Here is a 19,557-nt window from a genome sequence, read left to right as displayed (position 1 = left end):
GCTTAGGGGCAGGTGGCAATTGACTGAAGATCTATACCCTGTTGCGATTGACTCATTAACACCTCATTCTGCGGCTGTGAATTTAAATTTTGATTTGGGCCATTATTAACTTGAATGAATTTACACTCGTTCTTCCAATGCCCCAACTTCCCGCACCCGTGACAGGGAAACCTTTTCTTTGTTTCTTCCCGATTCAACCTTCCCCGTGGTTTTCCCGCATTTATTGTCACTTTGACCTTCTGCCCTTCCTTGATTTTCTGACTGTTTATTCATTTGAAGCTCTTGCTGTTCAGCTAATTTTACTTGAGCTCACATTACTTTTTCTTCTAAGGCTTCTTCGTCTGTTATCGATTTCATCCCCACAATATTTGGCATATTTCAAAATTTCGTCTATGGGCTTTGATTGCCAACATAACATGTGCTGCTTAATCATTTGGGATATATCCAATCTTAATCCTGTCACAAATCGATACACAAAATGAGTCCTGTCCTTGTTATCTATACTTTCAAAACCACTATACTGTTTGAACACCTGTGAAAGGCGTTCGTAGTATGTATGTACAGACTCTTCTTTCTCTTGGGTTGTTCTGTCTATTTTTACCCAATCAGTTTCTTTCGGGGGAATTTTACTCTTCAGAAAAGTGATCACCTGGTGATATTGTTTCATTACATCTTCTGACGGGTCCCCTGTCTTCGAATCTCTTGGATATTCTTCACTAGGCCAATCTACAATAGTTTTACACTCTGTCCACAAATCTGCTTGTACTGCTATGTCAAACAGACCATCCAGATCTTTTAACAAAACCTTTGAAACTTTCACAAACCTCTCAGCTAGTCTGTACCACTCCACTGGTTTTTCTCTCAGTTTAGGAAAATCAGTTGTAAACGACCTAATATCCTGTGTAATCCATGGTACATGTACGTACCCCCCTCCGGGTACTTTCTTCATCGGATACAATCTCTCAGCTTTTTCTGTTTCTCTCATTGCATATTCAGATGTCGTTCGATTTACCTGTGCTTCTTCCTTTTTCTTTGTCCACCTAACTTTCCATTTGTCAAGATCTCCCCATTTTTGTAATAGAAATAATAACTCCCTGACCTGTAGTTTTCTTCCAGACACATTCATGTTTTCCAAATCTTTATCAGAAAAGTCTGCATATAGGGTTTCTACAACACCTTTGACCTCCCTATGTCAATTCCCATTTCAGATGCCAGATTCGTCAGTTTCTCATGGAATGTTTTTGTATTTTGTGTGATGCTTCTACAAATAAACAGTAACTCTTCATCACTGTATGAGTTTAACTTCAAACGTGTGTAAATGTCTAATATTAAAAAAGGGAAAAATAAAATAACCATCCGTTCCAATCCATTGTTTACAACAGGCTTAGAGTAACAATTTCTGATGATGGATTTTGAGGCTGATACACTAAGCAATGCTTTACATCACAACATCTTGGAAAGATCAATTCCAAGTAAGCTTCCTCCTGCTCCACGACTCATTTGTTCTGGTCCTCTGTGCTCTAACAGCATAGTTTTTACGGGGTCTCTCTGCCCTTAAAAAAAAATGAAGAATTGATTACTAGAAATTGGAACCTAAAAGATGCAGACTTCCATAGTCCTAAGCTTTCAGTGGAATGAGTCCTAGTACCTTGCAGAGTTTGGATACACAAGAGAAATTAATTCTGTAGACAATTGCTGATGCTTTGAAACTTGGTCCCACCACAATACAATATCATTTTCTGCTTCAGCCTTCACTCCAGCTGCTACCCTACTTGCAATCCTTACCAGTGCTTCTTATGTTGGTCACGTAATCGCCTTCATTGTGCCTTGGTTATGACCCTACTTGCTAGCCCCACCATTCATTCGCTTGGTTTGGGTTGCAGGTCTGTCACTAGTTGATAAATAATCCTTGAGTGCGTTTGAGACATGTATTGCCACCAAAATCATGATTGCCTAACTGGGAGATGTGGTTGTGTAGCTGCACTCTGTGCCACAAATTATTTCCTGTCCTCTGGTTTCTCCATTTCCAGCCATCTCAACCAACGCCTCCATTCTACACCCCTTTCGGTGATTTGAATCCACCGATGATGGATTATCACACATTTAGTTTTTTTGGTTGCTTTAGATCAGTGGTTCCCAACCTGTGGTCCATGGACCCCTGGGGGTCCACAAAGTCTCCTCAGGGGGTCCGCGACTACTTAGAAAATGTAATAATAATAATAACAGAATAGTAAAGTGTATATAAATAAAGAAGCTAAATGTGCAATTGAAAATGTTAAAATATACTGTAAATGTGAAGGAATTTGAAATTAGAGACTAAAAATGTCATTAGTATCTTCAGATTGATTTGTGGAGCAGTAAAAGTGAATCCAGAAGGATATAGTATGGATGATGAGTGGCCTCAATTGAAATTAGATAAGCTCAAACCTTTATATTAAAATTGAAAACTTTTTTATTTTTTATTTATGTGTTAGCAAAATTAAATAGAACTTGTCATTATTTGTGTATATGTTTGAATGCTTTTTTCTGTATTTTTTGTGTATTGTCTTCAGTTCAAATCATCGACAATGCTTAGGCTGGGGCCGTCTGCTAGCAGTCTTGACTTAGTGGGGGTTGGGGGCATACCCGGATTCCAGTAATGATTAATTGGGGATCCCCAGAGGTCAAACGGTTGGGAACCACCGCTTTAGATATGTGAGAACCAAACCAAATTTGCCTTAACTGATACCTCCCTGTGTTTCCATCTATTTTAGTATTTAGATTCCATTGCTGGGTGCTGTTCACTTCTTTTCCAAAATCATACATGCCATATTGCCGATTGCACATTCCGTTCTTTCTAATCAAGGCACTAGAATATGGAGGAGACTTTTGCTCTTTATGACTAAATACGATATAAAAAATGTTACTGAAGTTCTGAGCCGAATAGATAATGTGGTAAAAACATTGCATTTCATTCCTGTTGAATCGATGGTGACAAAATCTGTTCTCTAATCGTAATAAGAAGATGCAGGTAAATGTCTCTTACCAGTGGACTTGTGCCATTAAGGTAAAGTCATCGCTTGACTCACTGGCAGAGGCTTTCACCAACGACTCCTCCATTCTTGCCTTAGTTCACCAGGTGCACAAGATAAAGCATTATGCTGTCTGCGGATGTATGAATAGTCCACAAACAACCCCTCTCCCCATTTTCCTACTCCTCTACTACTACAGAATCTTGATGGTTGTAAAGGAAACAGTTAGCGCCTGATTCAGGAGGTATCAGAGACACCCCAACTACACTCAAATCCTAGAAGGCATTGATAACAGAAATTGAGTTTGGGCGATAAATAAAGTCAGCAAAACTGGTAGTGGGTGAATCCTCATTGGTAATAATGACCCACCATCGAATCTACACGCATTACATGTATCAAGACAAAATGATCATACCTCAAACTTTCTAATACATCGCTCTTTACTTCAAGCTCACCTTCTGGGCTGTGTGTACCAGTAGAATTACAATTTCAGAACAGTTCTCTAAACTTTCTGGAATAAATAAGTAATGTTCTGTTTAGGCTATGTCTGATATAGTACTTTAATATGGTGTGTAACTGCAGGTTTTACAGTGATCTAGGTTTTACACTTTTATGATTGCTGAATATAGTGCAGTGTTCATTACTTGATAATGCCCTCTTTATATTCTAATTTTCAGAAAACGGCTACGGACAGATTCGGATGAGGAAATGGTAGAAGATGTTTCTGAAAAGAATATGACTGCTGCCTGCACTCCAAAGAGAAGAATTATAAATCTAACCAGCATAATTAGTTTGAGAGAAGACATTGTTGCCCGTGCACAAAAAGGTAGGCTACATCTATAGTTTTGTATTTCTTACTAACCTGTCACCTTGTTTATATAGTATGACAGCTGTGTATCTGCTTCCCAAACAGCTGTGAATTGATAGATGACATTTACACGTGTTTTTTAATCACAATTTGAATATGGTACGATGCTACAGTGAACCACAGATCTGTATTTGCGGTATGAGAAACAGGGGAAAGTAAGACTCAAACCATTGGTCTTCGGTCTAATCGAAAAGATATGTTTTGGTAAGCTGGCCTTGGAGTGATCAGAATGTTTTTGCACAAGGCAAAAACCTCGACTGTGAATTCCTTTTAGATTGTTAACTAATTTGGAGACCATAAATACGTCTAGATTTTATAACCAACGAAGTATCTTGATAGTGTATTCATCAAGCATTTGTGACCAGTAACGTGAGGTACAAAAACATGTATTATAGAAAACTGTACATTACAGTGTAAACTAGGATTGGGCTAGTACTGTTGGTATGTTGTTTTACAATGAGGTATGAAGTTGTAGTAAAATTAAGATGCAGTGCACAGTTGCACAGCTTTAGTTTTTTTTTATTGAGCATCTTCTCAAAACCTAGAAAACAATTTTCAAACTAGTAATGCCCTGGCTTTCAGAAAACGATATAACCAATATACCACTGCATCACATTAACAGATGAACCAGACCGTCTGAATCGGCACTGCGTTAGAACATGTAGATATAGTTGGCTGAGTGGCAGAAAATAAACAAAGAAAGGAAGGATTGCAAACAACCGCAACTGTAGAACTCTCTCTTAGACCTCACAACCCCCTCCCCAAAGAGAGGAAATCCTTAGTGCTGCTTACCTATGACCACAGTCCAAGGTCCACCTCTTACTTATCATGCAGTTTATGTCCCATCCAGGGTCACCTCTTATCTCCATTCATATTGTACAAGAAACACATCGTGGCTTCATTTTGCAAAAAATATTTAACACAAAATTCCACCTTGTGTCTAGTACCACTTATCCACTCTTACCCAACTCTTTCAGTAGCCAGGGTAATGCTTTTTCTTTTTTTTAGTTGATGACTGAGCTCAAGCCAGTGGAGAAAAGTAGCTGATCATTGCCCACTATCACCTTTACTCCCAATAAACGGTTATAGAGTCTTTTTCCCACACATTCAGGGGACTTAATTCAAATTCTATTTAGTCAACATCTGCTCAGTCAAAGTACACATATTCATCAATATAGCCATGTCACAGTTGTGAACCCCCTGGTACTTCGCCCACCCACCCATCCTGAGTTTCCGGTGTTTGGGTTCGCCCCTGGTCCAAAATTCTGGATTTGTTTATGACACATTGCAAATAACCTCAAAGGGTCTTTTCACATTGCACCCCAGTGTAACCACTACTTAATTAATAAGTCTCCCACATGCCCCATATTTTTCCCACTTTTTAGGACAGCCCTGGCTTTGGTACACAACTTTCTCAGCTCTACTGCACCAATCCAAGTCTTTTTTTCCGATTGGACACTTTCGGCGGAAGATTCGTACAGTTGACCTTTTTTGTATGTTTATTCATTTGGCTTTTACAGATAACACAAGTTAATATCATAACATAGCTACAACAGCTTTATGTTAAATTTGGCATTCCTTAGTAGTACTGATGCATATTCTTAAATATCCAGTTTTTAGTAGATGTATAAAGCAATACAACTGCAACAGTTGGAGTGGCCCTTTCTCCCGTGGAGTCCCTGTCAGCTTTCAGCACACACAGAAAGTACACATCAAACACCCATGCCGGGGCAAGATGGCGGCCGGTCGCTCGGCTGTATGAGCTGGTGGTGCGTCCTCTCCCTCCTGGAGTAATCTTCCTTTTCTGAGACTATAATCCCCCCCGGGATGTTTGGGGAATGACAAAAACGTAATACGGAGAAAAATGAAAAAAAGTGGAATATTGCTTGAAGCATTGGTGAGCTTTAAAAATTACGATTGCCATGCTTAGGGGGCTGTTTCAAGTGCAAAATATCCTTACCGGCAAGTTGCTGTTGTGTGGTTCCTCCTCCCATTGCTCCGGATTTTCTCTTCGTGTATCCTGTCCTCCCTTCGTGCGGGGGTATTCGGTTGTGACAATGGCTCCAAGAATACCGGCGAAGAATCCCCCAGCCAAGACGCGAGCATCAGCGGCAGCGCGGTCTGTTAGTCCCGTGGAGATTTCTGCCCTCGGCAAGGAGTTGCAGGCATCCCGCTGCGATGCTATGGCGGCAGGAGAAGCTGATGGCAATCGGGCGGCGTTCGTTGTTACCGGCAATAAAAACTGAAACAGACTCTACCGGCATTGTTCAATCTGCAGTCGGCTAGATTAAAGACACCTGCTGGTGCGGTGAGCGCAGGGAGCGCGAAGCTATCGGGCACGGTGGACGAGGTGGGTGATCCAGCCTTACAGTCGGGGGGAGGGGGGGGGCTGCCCATGCTGCGTGCAGTAATGACATTCTGGCCCTTCTTTCCTCGGGTGTTCAATCCCATGAGCACAGTCCATCAGGCCCACCACTTTTCGACCATGGTGCTGCCAGTAGTGTACTCCCGGTGGGCCGCAACGGGGGAACTGCTATGATCCCTGGGGTAGGGGTCAGCGAGATCCAGGAAAAAATTACTCTCCCAGGAAATGGAATTATGGAAATTGTAGTCCCACAGGACATAATCACTCCTTTTCCCTCTCAACATATGTCTGAAACTGTTCTAACTGCTACTGTTGTCAATACATCAGACCAAGTGGTCTCTGTCAGGCCTAACCAATCTAATCCTAACAAATCTATACGTGAGCCTGAAGGGGCTGATAAATTTTACTCCCTATCAGAACATACAGGATCATTAGGGAGCTGACAGATGATGATAGTGATCCTGCCGATTGGCACTTTAACGAAGCACCCAAAGATGAAACTTTACCCCAAGGCCCTCGCACAGTCCGCAAGGCCTCTAAATCGAAAGATCAAGGGATTTTTCTGTCAAGTAAGGACCCGGGATCACTTGGATCAATGGCTTGGGGCTATTCTTTCTCTACCCAGCCTGGTCTAGTGGATGGTGCCTTAGCTTTGAGTGGTACATTGGCTGATCCTCTTCCGACTCCTCCTGGCGAGATAACACTGTCAACCATTTATCAGTCCATCATGGCTCACCGCGAAGAAACTCGTCAGGAGAGCGCTCGCACTCAAGGGGCATGTCGTCGGATACAAAATTCAATACGCAGAACAGCCAAAACTTGCTCTGACATCGTTGCCAGAACTGTCGAAGCAGAGGAAAGAATCTCCACCCTGGAGGACGAGGTGGCAACCCAGAAGGGTCTTACCGACCTTATTAAAGCACAGAAAGACGATATGCTTTGGAAGTTAACTGACCTCGAAAATAGGGCTAGACAGAACAATCTGAGGATCCTAGGGATTCCTGAAGGCATGGAAGGGTCAGACACCAGGCAGTTCATCGTGGAACTTTTCTCCGAAGCTTTCCCAGATGTAAAGCAGTAGGACTGGCAGCTGGAAATACAGCGGGCGCATTGCTTTCCTTTTAAACAAAGACAAAAATGTGGTCAGGCTGAGGATAAGTCTTGTGCAATCTTAATTTGTTTGTGTAATTTTTTGGCTAGGGAGAACATTATTTTTTTTTTTCGCTAGACCAGATTTTTGCCCTGCAACTGTTGAGCGGAGGTGGCAGCTTCGCCAACTAATAGCTCTGTTTCAAATGAAGGGTGCTCAGGCTTTTTTGCTTTTTCCCTCAAAATTGAAGGTAATCTATCAGGGCCAGACTAAATTCTTTTTCTCCGAAATTCAGGCAAGGAGTTTTTGAACTCTGTATAGTTAAGCATGTTATTCTTTCACCGTTCATGGGGGGTTCTAGATTTAAAAGAGGGGTGCTTGGCCTATTGTTTGGAGCACTTGCTCCTCTTATTAAATTGCCATTTCTGATTGCTGGATATACAATCGGCTTAAGCACCTTGTGTGTTGGAAAAGGTGGGGTAAAGGATCCACGGGGGGAGCCGACATAACCAGCTGATCCCATCACAAGGACTTAGGTCCTGTTGCCCTATAAGGGGGATTCAGGGGTTGGGGGGTGGGGTCAGTTGAGTTTTTTTGGGGATTAATGGAGGGGTTAGAGCTAGTGGTGGGGCTAAGGGGGGGCACTGTTGGGGGGGACTAAAGGTTTTTTACAATGCTATAGCTGTGGTACTGTTTTTTGTAGGTTTTGGGCTATGTTAAAATTTGCAATTACGATTGTCATTAAAAGGAATAATGGTTTGCATCGGAGATTAGCTCTACTTTTGAGGTCAAATGGGGGTAAATAAACTGCGATTAAGTTCATGGAATATATGTGGTCTAAATGACGGTAAACAACGGGCCCTCTTTGCTAAAATCATTTACCCTATGCAATTGGATGTTCTATGTCTACAAGAGACACACATACCGTGGGGGAAATGGGATAGCTTGAAAGTTCCTGGTTACGATCTAATTGCCTGTTCTCGCCAGACGTCCATGGTTAGAGGGGTGGCCATTTTATTGAAACGAGAGGTTGGGGTTTGTAAAAAGGTCCTAGAGGATAGTCTAGGCAGATGGGTTATAGTAGAATTAGTGCTCGAAAACAGACCTCTAACCATCTGTACAATATATGGTTCTAATATGGACGACTCTGAAGTTTTGAGATACCTAAATTTAGAATTAGCAGCATGGTCTCAACCAATGATCTTGTGTGGGGATATGAATATCTGTTTGCCCTGAAACTTTGATTTAACAGGGGTTCAAAAATAATCGGGTAGGAAACCTAAGGTATTTAAGGCCCTTCACACTCTAGGTCAAGAACATGGACTGATTGATGTCTGGTATAGGCATAATAAAGATGAAGACGGGTATACATATTTCTCTGCTCCCCACAATAAAATGGTCCGGTTGGACTATTTTTTCATGTCCGATCAGGTGGTAGAGGCATCCTCTATCTCTGTTTATCCAAGAACTTTATCTGATCATAACCCACTCATTGCCATATATCCGCTGCCTCGCTTGGCCAGACCCCCCAGGACGTGGACATTTGAAAGAAAATTCTTATCGAACCAGGCTCACTTGGAACACATGAGAAAGTAGTTACCCAAATTTTTAAACATTATTAGGAGTACGGCCTCCGATTGTGTAAAGGCTGCAGTGCGCGGCAAGACCAAGAGTTTTGCAGCCTTCCAACGTAAGATCATCCAGGAGCAGATTAAGCGACTTGTTGAGGAGCTTAGTTCGGCAGAGATGGAACTAATACGTAATATCATTGAAGGCTGCAACATAGAGCAAAGTCAGCAGAAGGTTGCTATAATTAAGGCTAAACTCTTGGAGTTCTTTGGGCAGGACCTGGCTGCTAAGTTCGCTCAATATCTGGCATGTATGAGTTTGGTGAAAATTCGGGCAGAATTCTTGCCAAAAGGCTCCAACAGAAAAGCGTGTCAAAGCGTATCAGTAGAATCCAGGATCCACAGGGCAATATTCAGGACACCCAAGAGGCTGTCATTGATATGTTCCAGAAGTTCTATACCTCGCTTTTATATGGACGATAAGGTCAATTCTCCAACTCAATCTATGTTTGAAGGCTTTTTTCAGAATATTGACACCTCAAAAGATACAATGGGTCAAAATGAGGTTCTTTCCGCCCCAATCACCTGGGAGGAGGTCGAGTTGGCAATAAAATCTTTGGCTAATGGGAAGACTGCCAGCCCGGACGCTATCCCTTTAGAATTTTACAGGGTATTTGGCGCCGAGATCACCCAGGACATTTTGTCAATTTTTAGGGGAGCACAGATGGGTACCATCCCGAATTCTTGGTTCAGAAAAAAGACAAGCCTCAACTAAACCCTTCATCTTATCGACCTATTTCTTTGATCAATACTGACAGTAAAATCTATACAAAAATGTTATCTTCCAGACTGGCAGTGGTTAATACCCAGCTAGTCTCTCTATACGTCAGCATGGGTTCATCCTGGGCAGCGATACGGTCGATCACGTTCGCCGAGTCATTGCCCTATTGGATTGGGCCAAGGCCACCTGTGCTCCCCTCGGGGTGATCCTGTTAGACGCCGAGAAGGCGTTCGACAGGGTCTCCTGGGGTTTTTTATGGGCAGTGCTTCGCTGGAAAGGCTTCAGTACCGAATTTATTCAGGCTGTCAAGTCATTGTATATTTCTCCAGCTGCCATACTTCGCATCTCTGGTCAGCAATCAGGGTCTTTTGATATTAGTAGGGGTACAAGGCAGGGGTGTCCTTGTTCACCCCTGCTCTTTGCTTTGTATATCGACCCTTTTCTCAGTAAAATTGAAAGGGATCCAAATATTTGGCCGATTAAGATCGAAACTACTGAATACAAGACATTAGCCTATGCTTACAACATAGTTGTCTTAACTAGTGATGTTAGCTCGGCCTTTCCAGCTTTAAAAAGTCTTGCTGAACAATTTGGCCATTTATCAGGTTACAAGTTGAACGTTTTAAAAACTGCGGTTTCAGAAGCAATATATTTAGGGGTTAAAATTACCACTTCTGTTGATAACATCCCCGACCTGAATATTCTTCCAGTGATAGTCGATCAACACTAAACTCGAAAGGTTAGACCATCTGCACCTTTCTTTATACGGCCGTTGCAACGTACTCAAGGTGTTGGTTCTCCCAAAATTTCTCTATCTCTTTAGAACTCTTTAGAACTATCTCCCTAGAGCTATCGCAAAAGAGTATCGCTAAGGCCGAAAGGATCTGCTATAGGTTTCTCTGGGGGTATCGTTGCTTACGAAGGGCAGCCAAGTGGATGTGTCTTCCTAGGGATCGTGGAGGGTGGGCGGTCCCTAATCTCTTATTGGTCTGCTATGCTGCAACATCTAGGTTTACCGCTGCTGGGAGATAGGGCAGAGGTTCCGCTCTCTAATAGACCGACAATCTATGAGATAGGTTTGGGTGCGGCCGCTAAGGGTATACGAACTTGTATTTTGGAGCCAAGTTATTTTAAGAGAACTAGGTTTAAAGTTTTACCATGTTCTCAGTTTGACAGAAAATTCGCCATAAATGGTCAATTTTGAATATCAATTTTTATACGCCTTTTAAAGCTGCCCGGCTTCTACCCTCTATTTTTCAAGACCAGGCTATTTTTAGGTGGCAGTTACTAGGCATGAACTGTATAGATGATTTAAGTTCTGGAGTGCAAAGGGCCTCTTTTTCTCTCTTAAAGGACAAGTTTCATCTGAATACTCATGACTTTTTCAAATACCTCCAGATCAGAAGCTTTATTGATAAACGCTTACATGAAACACCTGCAGTGTTTCAAAGGGTCATTATATTTGAGCTAATACAAAGGAGGGCTAGAATCGGGATAATATATCAACATATGTTATCCGGTTTACCAGATGACATTGATTTTCAAAATTCTAAGTGGTAGACTAAACCCGGCAAGACCGGGGTTGACATAAGGTCAGCATTAGATCTTGCAAGCTATGTCTTAGTTTCTGGTAGCTTACGGACTCAAAGCTTTATGGTAATCTTTGACCTATATATTACACCGGCAAAAATTGCAAAGTGGGGGGCACGGAAGGGTGAGTCCTGTTCTAGGTGTGGCCTTCAGGCTGCAGATGCTATACATATGTTCCATTCCTGTCTGAATTTGAGGGAATTTCTCCATGATGTCGAGTGTTTTTTAAATTCGGTGCTCAATATCCAAGTCAATATTTCTCCAGAGTTGGTAATAATGGGGTGTGTAGACATTGAGCTATCTGAAAGAACGACTTATTTCTCTTCATTTTTGTTTGTAGCCATGTCTATGATTCGGTTGTACATTACCTCTCAATGGCTAAGGCCTGAAGCCCCCACGTTCTTTAATTGGAGAGCCAGGATTCTGGCTCTGTTCAATTTGGAGTCAGCAGAGTCCTTATTAAGGGGAAGAAGGAGGCGGGAGGTTGCTAGTAAGATCTGGCTCCCCTTAGAGGAATGGTCAAAGCAATGATCCACTACTGATAAATAATATGTCGAATTTTTCCACTTCTTGGTTGATCTCTCACTTTATTCCTTATTTTCTCTGGTCTAAGAAACTGTATAAATATTAGTTAATTATGTTTGATGCTTTCATTCCCTAACGGTACTCCTGCATGTATCTATCTATGTCTATATTTTCCTATGTTAGCTGTTTTTTTTTCATGGTACTTTAATTAATGCGACAAGCTCTTGCCTCTCAATAAAACAAAAAACAAACAAAAAAAATATCTACAAAAGGAAAAGATACTATATTGCAGGGGCTTCCCCTTACGTCTCTTCTTCACATAAAATGACACACACTACATGATAAGAGACTTATACGAAGCGAGAGAGATCATGAACTTATCTTCCTCGTAGCAACCACAGCCCCCGGACCTAGACCAAACCCTCCCAAATCCAACTGACCAAGGTGGCGAATGACGTTTCCAAGCTCCACAATCGTCACATCAAGCAACTTGAAAATAGCAAAAGCAGATGGACAAGTAAGGCCGACCATCCTTGTCTTAAGACGACGGACTGTCCTGACCTAAGATGTCTTGGGTCCCATTACCTCAAAGACAATATTTGATTGTAATCAACAGGCAATTCATGATGGTAAAAATGCAATATGCATCCTAGGGATAAGGGAGGGTCGCAGATGTTGAAAGTGGAGCCCCGCCCGACAACACTCCGTTACCGACTTACAAAAAAAAAAAACACCCATGCAGGTTTCTACTTCATCCAGATCCTCTATCTCCTCTCTGTGAGGTTGTGCCTCCAGCAGCGGTTCAGCCACCAGGGCAAGCTCTCCATCTGTCTCACTGTGTGAGGAACACCCAGCCCCAGTGGGCTCCAGTAGTCAGTCAGTCATCCCAGCCCATAGGTTTAGGCCCCTTTCTGCATCGTCGTCTCGGTGCACTTTGTGTAACCCGGAATCCTCCGCTTCTGCCCACTCTTGCAGATCTGCCTTCCATCTGTCCGTCTTGTCAAAGTAGACATGTCTTCGGTGTCTGTGCCTGTGCCACGCTTGTTGTCATTACTGTAGTATGGCTGTCCTCTACCATTTTCCAGTAGTGTTGTAATGTTGAGCAGGCTCAGGTTTTACGGGGAAGATTCTATGGAGCCTTTGTGGTATAATGTACACCTGTGAAGATAATAGAATTGCGTTAGTTTGAATCTGCCATTATTAGTGACCTCCTGATTCTGTGCTTATGCCCTCAGCCATTCTCAATGCGAAAGCGGTTCAGGTAGAGCCGCCACCCACTGTTGTCACTCCACTAGTGGATCTTGCCATCGTTCTTCCGTCAGAGCGGAATTGAGGCGTGATATCAAGCCGCTACCTCATCCCCTGATCAATGAGAGACAGAAGCACCTGTGACTCTGGTGGTTCCTTATGGAAGTCCGTCCATATTTCTTGGACCGTGCAGGACAGCCTTACAAACTGGAAGAATTGTCCTGTACCCATGTTGAATATTCAGCATGTTTCGGCAAAGTCAAGGAATTCATGGCCCCCTTGGTAGAGATCTCCCATACATCACCATTCCCCTTCCATCCACTGCTGCATATCCTTGCCCATGTGTATCTGGCGAAAGGTACGCATCCACCGTATTGATAGCATATCGGACTCTATGCATTGTGCATTTAACTGCTGTTTTCCACACCAGTGCCTGCTGCCTGACCACATAAGGGCAAGCAGCTGGCACCCGTGACCCACTCATAAGGTGCCGATGAAGCACCGTTGCCTCAGTGTTGCTTCACTGTTTTTCTCATCCTTGCTCCACCGTACTGCTTATTGTAGGAGCCCTGCTATGTGGTTGAGCTGCATGTCTGGGAGTCGAGGCCACAACAACGCAATAGGAGCTACAGGGGGAAAGAAAGGCCAGGCCGCCCCCCATTCAACGCATTATAAACAACAACTAGCCTGACCTAGAGTACACCTGATACTGAGAATGCGACACTTGACGGGTTTCCAATACTTTCCAATTCCCTCTGGAGTGTGTTCCCTATCACTACTCAGAGTGTCGTGGTGTATCAAATTGAAAATGTCATCATACCATCATAACGCAAATCCCACTCAGGAGTGACCAGGAAAAGTGTGGGAAAGGAGAGAAAGCACCTCACGGTAGTAACACCAATGGAGTTGCTGGCTAGTACTCGCCTGCATACCCACTTATCATCATAGGTTGCTTTCTCTCCATACAGAAAAAGAAAGTGTGTGTATTCTCTTGAAAAAATCTCAAACCCAGTGAAGTAAGGAAAGATAGTAAAACTCAAGTGTAAATGAACTATCAGTGCCTAATGTCTTTGCAAGTGCCCATTGGACCCCTGTGAGAATATACAAATATAATTCTCACCATTAAAAACCGGTGAAGCTTACTAGCTCAAAGTAACTTTATTAGGTGCTGTAAGCTTCCCCAATTAAAAATGGTTTCAGTCAAAACATAATCAATTTTCTAAAGCCAACATGTTTCGTTGTTGAACCGTCATGCAACTTCTTCAGGGCTGTTGGGGTTCCAAATATAAACTTCACGTGAGATTCACATCAAACCTATGATGGTATGACAAAGAACACAGAGAATGCCATATGTAAAAGCCATCTGCCTTCTAGGTGGACATGCTGTAATCAAAGCTTGCTCTGAGGAGTATAAACAAACAAACCAAACTTTACCAATTGGTTGCGAACTCTCCTCGTACCTGCAACCCTCTTAGACTGGCACACGCGTTCTCCGATCATGTGCCCCCGGGGTGACTGCCCAATGTCTAGTCCACTACAAATATATATAACAAGACATTACACCTCATATCAATTCCTCTCACCCTAAGTAGCACTATAGCGTTTTCCTATCAAGGTGTTTTTCTAACCTCCTTCAATATTAATATTGCATCACAACCTCATTTGCTTTAGCATATCACAATGCGGGCACCCAAACTTCCACTGAGCACCCTTCAAGGCACAGTCCTGTTGCAACTATGTCTGTGCGTTCACGCCTCAACATCATAATTACATTAAGCGCTGGACCGCGATATATGTTCATAATAGGTGGGGCAGGATAAAAACAACCGCCGGAAATGAACCGTGCATTCCGCGTTTATTTAACACAGAGGAAAGCCCAGGTCCGCACGTACACCTCAAGTCATTCCCGCGCACCTCCAACAACTGTGGCCCTGCATATTATGGCCCACAAAACTGCACGGTAGAAACATAAAACACACCCCGCGTACACAAGTCTTACCCCTGCCGCTTCCCACCGGCGTGTGTAAAGCTCCTTTATGGAGCTCACACACCCGCGCGGCATAAGTACGTAGCTGGCCCCGCCCTGGCTAAACCAATGCGCCCCATGTGATCAGTGGGCGACTCCTTCAAAAACGGCGGCCATCTTAACAGGGAGGAACTGACTATAAAGAGTCACTTTTAATAAAGTTTTGGGTTCAATTTATTTAACCCCAGGTTGTGAAAGAGGAGACTTTTACCAAGTGAAAAACGTGCCTTCACATTGAAAAATCAACATATTCAAAGGCACGTACTGTATACTTAAATTAAAGGCATAATGCTAATTTTAAGAACTGTGCAGGAAAAGGAGGCATTGACACAGCCCCCTTTACATCAAAGAGACTTGATCTGTTATCTCTGAATTCTAATACTGCACCAAAGTTTGTCAGTTCCTGTAGTAGCAGAGAGATATAGACGGGGCCAGCTGTCTCGAGTGCACAAGGGTATCATCTGCATACACAGAGATGACTTGGGTGGGGTGACACACTTGTGTGCCCCATTCAGTCATTTCTGTGTGCAGGCTCACCGCCAGTGGCTCCATAGCTGGAGCGAACAGCAGGGGCAAATGGGGGAAGCCCTGCCTTGACATTACTGTAATGTGGATCTCTGCTAATACGCTATCTCCCATGCATTTCCCCACCACTAGGCTGGTGTATAACAGTTTTACCTACTGCATGGACCGAGGGTCAAACCCCATCCGCTGTAGCACCATCCACTTGTAGTCCCAGTTTGGTGTGCCAAATTCGATCTCAATGTCTAAAGCCTCTACGGCCCCTTTAATTGCCATATTTTGGGTAGTGTGGAGGACATGCCCCAATCTATGCAGATTCATGTGGGTGCCTCTACCGGGCATAAAACAGACACTGATTGTCTCCTACCAGTTAAGCCACCATGTGGCGCAAGTGTGTTACCAGAGTCTTTGAGAAGCCCTTAGTAGCACACTGATTATGGATTGTGGATTATATGATCCCAGCTCCCTGGGGTCTTTATCAGGCATGGGAATCATTATTATGATGGTTTCTCGCATGGAGGGCGGCGTGGTACCTATACGGTTGGCCTCTTGGAGCATAGCATCTCCAGCAGCTTCAGTACAAGGTGTACTGAGTAGCATTGGTAACATTCTGCTAGCAGCCTGGCATCTTGCAGTGCATGAGATCCTTGATTGCGTCTGCCAGTTCCTGCCCTCCCACGTAGGCCTCCAGCTCCTCAAAATGGTTGTCTGTTGTCCTAGACAGGATCAACGAGTCTAAAATGGTCAGTACCTGGGCCATAGGGGTAGAGGGAGGCCCTCAATATAGTTGTGTAGGTGGAACCAGACCTATCTATTAATTATGTACTGCGTGGAGATGTTTGTGCCATTTGCTGTGTTTAAGGCCAATATCGGGGGTGGGTGCTCTGGCCGGAGTAGCCATGCTAACAACCTACCAGTCTTACCTCCGTCTGCGTGTAGCCTTTGTCTATATTCCTGATGTGTGAAGCAGTCAAGTCCATCTTAAATTTCGCCTAACCGTTGCTGCACCTCCAATGCATGTGTCAGACCCGTAAGGGTGGCCTGCCCATCTGTTTGCAATACCTCCAACTGATGACAGTTCCCAGTAGTTCCTGTTAGTCTACAGCATGCAGCATAAATCTTAGCGACCCATTCTGTGGATTCCTGTCTTAAGCACCACCATCACAATGCCTCCCAAAGCTGTCACACGTCAAGTTTTTTATGGGCCATCTGTAAGACCTTTCAACTGCGCCGCCATGTCCTGCTTATCCCATCAGATCAGTCAAATTCCCTCTATCTTAGCAGTGGGGGAGTCAGATGGGACTATTGACTAGACGCAAACCTAATTCTTCCACCTCTTTAGCCACACCCAGCTGCTGACAGTCCAGTGCTATGACTCTCTACGCGGGTTTTGCCAGGTCCTGTTCCAGTCCAGGCATTATAGTGTTCATGCCTTATATCTTCTATTCTCCATGCTTAATTGAAGCATCTGTGTTCTCATTTTAAAATTTGAGATCCGAATGGAGTGCGTGGATAGAATTTAGCAGGCTTCTCTCCCCTCTGGTAATCTCGGCCATCTCCTTGTTCCATTTGTTACGTGCTGCTACACAAGGTCTGGAGAACTTCTCCTTTGTTTTTCACTTCTTCACCTTTGCTCCCGAATGCTAACACAGCAGAAAACATGTTCCTGAGGGAACACATTGGAATCCCTGGACTTCAAGTACCAAGGGACAGGAGTGTTGTTGGAATGCATTCTACTGTCAGGGCGTACTCTGTCCAAGGGGGTCACAGTCAGGATGGGTGTGGCAAATGAGGACCAAACCACAATCTGACAGGTGTAAAATTATACTGCCATGTGTGCTGGGCAGAACAAATACATGCCAGGGAGTAAATATAGATTGTTCTTGCCAAACATGCCACACTCTACAGGTGCAAGCAACCGGCTCTTCATGAGTGTGTTTCACAAGTGGGTTTTGGTCTTCCTACAGCTCCTAGTGTCTTTCCCCAGTACACTCTAGAGGTCCAGAGCTTCCAAAGCCAGTCTCTCACCAGATGGACAAGAGGCTTGAGATTGTCATTGTCAGAGTTGAAGCATGGCCCTCCTATCAGGCAGGTATCAAGGACTGAGGCCACAGGAAGCATCTCTCTGATAGCCAAAATCTTTTTTCAGAACCGCAGCAGGCTGAACTTGTTTTCCCAGTTCTAGTATCCTGGCTTTCAGTGGGATCCAATGTAGATTTTTGAGACGTGGCGTATTTAGGTAAAAGGCCAGAAAACCATATCAAAGAGATTTACAGAGACATTTATTTGGCCTATAATGTGGTTTATTTTGCCTTTGAAAAGTTTTAGGACATGGATGGACGTTTGGTAAGCAGTTTGTCTTGCTTCATTAGGTTTTAACCAATAATTTGAAATGAGATGATTATCCATTTGTATTTGTTTCTGGAAATGTGAATATGAGTTTGAAAATTGAGGCCTGTTTGTAAAATCCAAAGGACATTTGTGCACAAAGCTGCCTTTGTTACAGGTATAGGAAAAATGTGATCGTGGGTCTTACTGGGGTTGAGCAGTTATTACATTTTCTTTTCGATTCTCAGACCATAAAATCCCAGCTTTGGTTTTTATCTTAGTGAGGGAGTTGGCTGTACTGACTGGTGTAGATTTTTTTCAGTGGTCTTTTCCAGATTTATTTTTGGGAGGTTTTAAGAAGAATGATGAGTTGAAGGAAATAGTGCTTCTCCTTGAAGGGAAAAACATCATCTTCTCTTTAGAAGTCGTCTTACAAGGTTTATCTTATTAGGAGTTTGGAACAGAGATCATAAAGCCAAAAATAGAAAGCCGTAGGAACAGATGATTTTTGGAGGAGTGTATTTAGCAGGGGCGCCAACCCAACAAATGTGACGTAGCTACAGTTGATGTCCCTTAACTGCAGCTACTCAACACAGACCTATTCTGTGGTATCTGACAAAAAGTAAACTTGTTGCTAGATTTATATTTCATAATGCTTGTAAAGCAATAGGCAACAGCTAAATGCTCGACTTCATATTCAGAGGTCTGTGAACATCCTGTAACACGCAATGCTTTTTGGACATGTTGGCCATTTAGCTTTGCTGGTAATGTGGTAAAAGTTGGAACAGTGGAACGTGTAACTGAAATGTGGTTTTAGTCACTTATGTTTTCACTCACTGTAATTTAACTGAGTGTGTTTGTTGCTAGTGGGCAGAGAAAATCATACAGAACTAGTTTTTGCTAACTTCCAAATTAATATGAGTCCATCTTTACAAACAAGTGGCACATCAGCAGACATACTTAATTTGTTTATTTTCCACTTTGCAGGTCTTCAGGATATGCTGAGCAACCATTCATTTGTTGGTTGTGTAAGTCCACAGTGGGCCTTGGCACAATATCAGACAAAACTTTACCTTTTGAACACAACAAAACTCAGGTGAGTGGATAAGAAACATAATTATAACACAATTATAATTTCTAATTGTAACTTAGGTGATATCCTTCTGATATACCACCACTTCCTTTTGATGGTCGTTTCCCACCAGAAACACTTCCACAAACATAGGCATCAGTAGAGTAAGACGGAGCAAAGGGGACAGCTCCTTCTGACAGTGCACGTGAATTAAAAGAAATCCAGATCACTGTACCTATTAGCAGGAGTTGTAGTTGTACTTTTTAGTCATTAGTTTTGAAGGTATGTGTGCGGTGAAGGAGCCGAGGGGTAGAACTGCTCCAACCTCATGCAGTGAAAAACAAAGGAGAATGCGAAGGGTGCTCCCCCTACACAATTCTTTCACACCCACTAGAAACACCTTAATTTGGGTACCCCACGATTTTAATTTCTGCCATAATAGACCCCTGGGCACGCGGTCGAAGGCCGCTTTAAAGTCTACAAAGCATCAGTGCAGCTGGGTTTGTTGGACTGTCGCTTTCTCCATCCGGACTGTTAATGTTAACAAGTTGGTTGTGGTACCA

The 19,557-nt window shown here is 43.2% G+C and overlaps 1 protein-coding gene across 3 annotated transcripts in view; it reads left to right on the top strand.

Annotated features, from left to right (window-relative positions):
* Nucleotides 1–19,557, top strand: part of MLH1 (mutL homolog 1) — a 388,689-nt gene that overhangs the window by 250,012 nt on the left and 119,120 nt on the right. For all 3 annotated transcript variants that reach the window (XM_085607539.1, XM_085607537.1, XM_085607538.1), the window contains 2 exons: nucleotides 3,689–3,837; nucleotides 18,910–19,018. In XM_085607539.1, coding sequence (XP_085463665.1) covers nucleotides 3,689–3,837; nucleotides 18,910–19,018 — 258 coding nt within the window. The remainder of the gene's footprint in view (nucleotides 1–3,688; nucleotides 3,838–18,909; nucleotides 19,019–19,557) is intronic.

Source organism: Triturus cristatus, chromosome 5_2 (assembly GCF_964204655.1).
Source record: "Triturus cristatus chromosome 5_2, aTriCri1.1, whole genome shotgun sequence".
In the NCBI taxonomy this organism is placed as follows: domain Eukaryota; kingdom Metazoa; phylum Chordata; class Amphibia; order Caudata; family Salamandridae; genus Triturus; species Triturus cristatus.
Note: the sequence above shows the minus strand (reverse complement) of the source record. Positions and strands in the feature narration are given on the sequence as shown.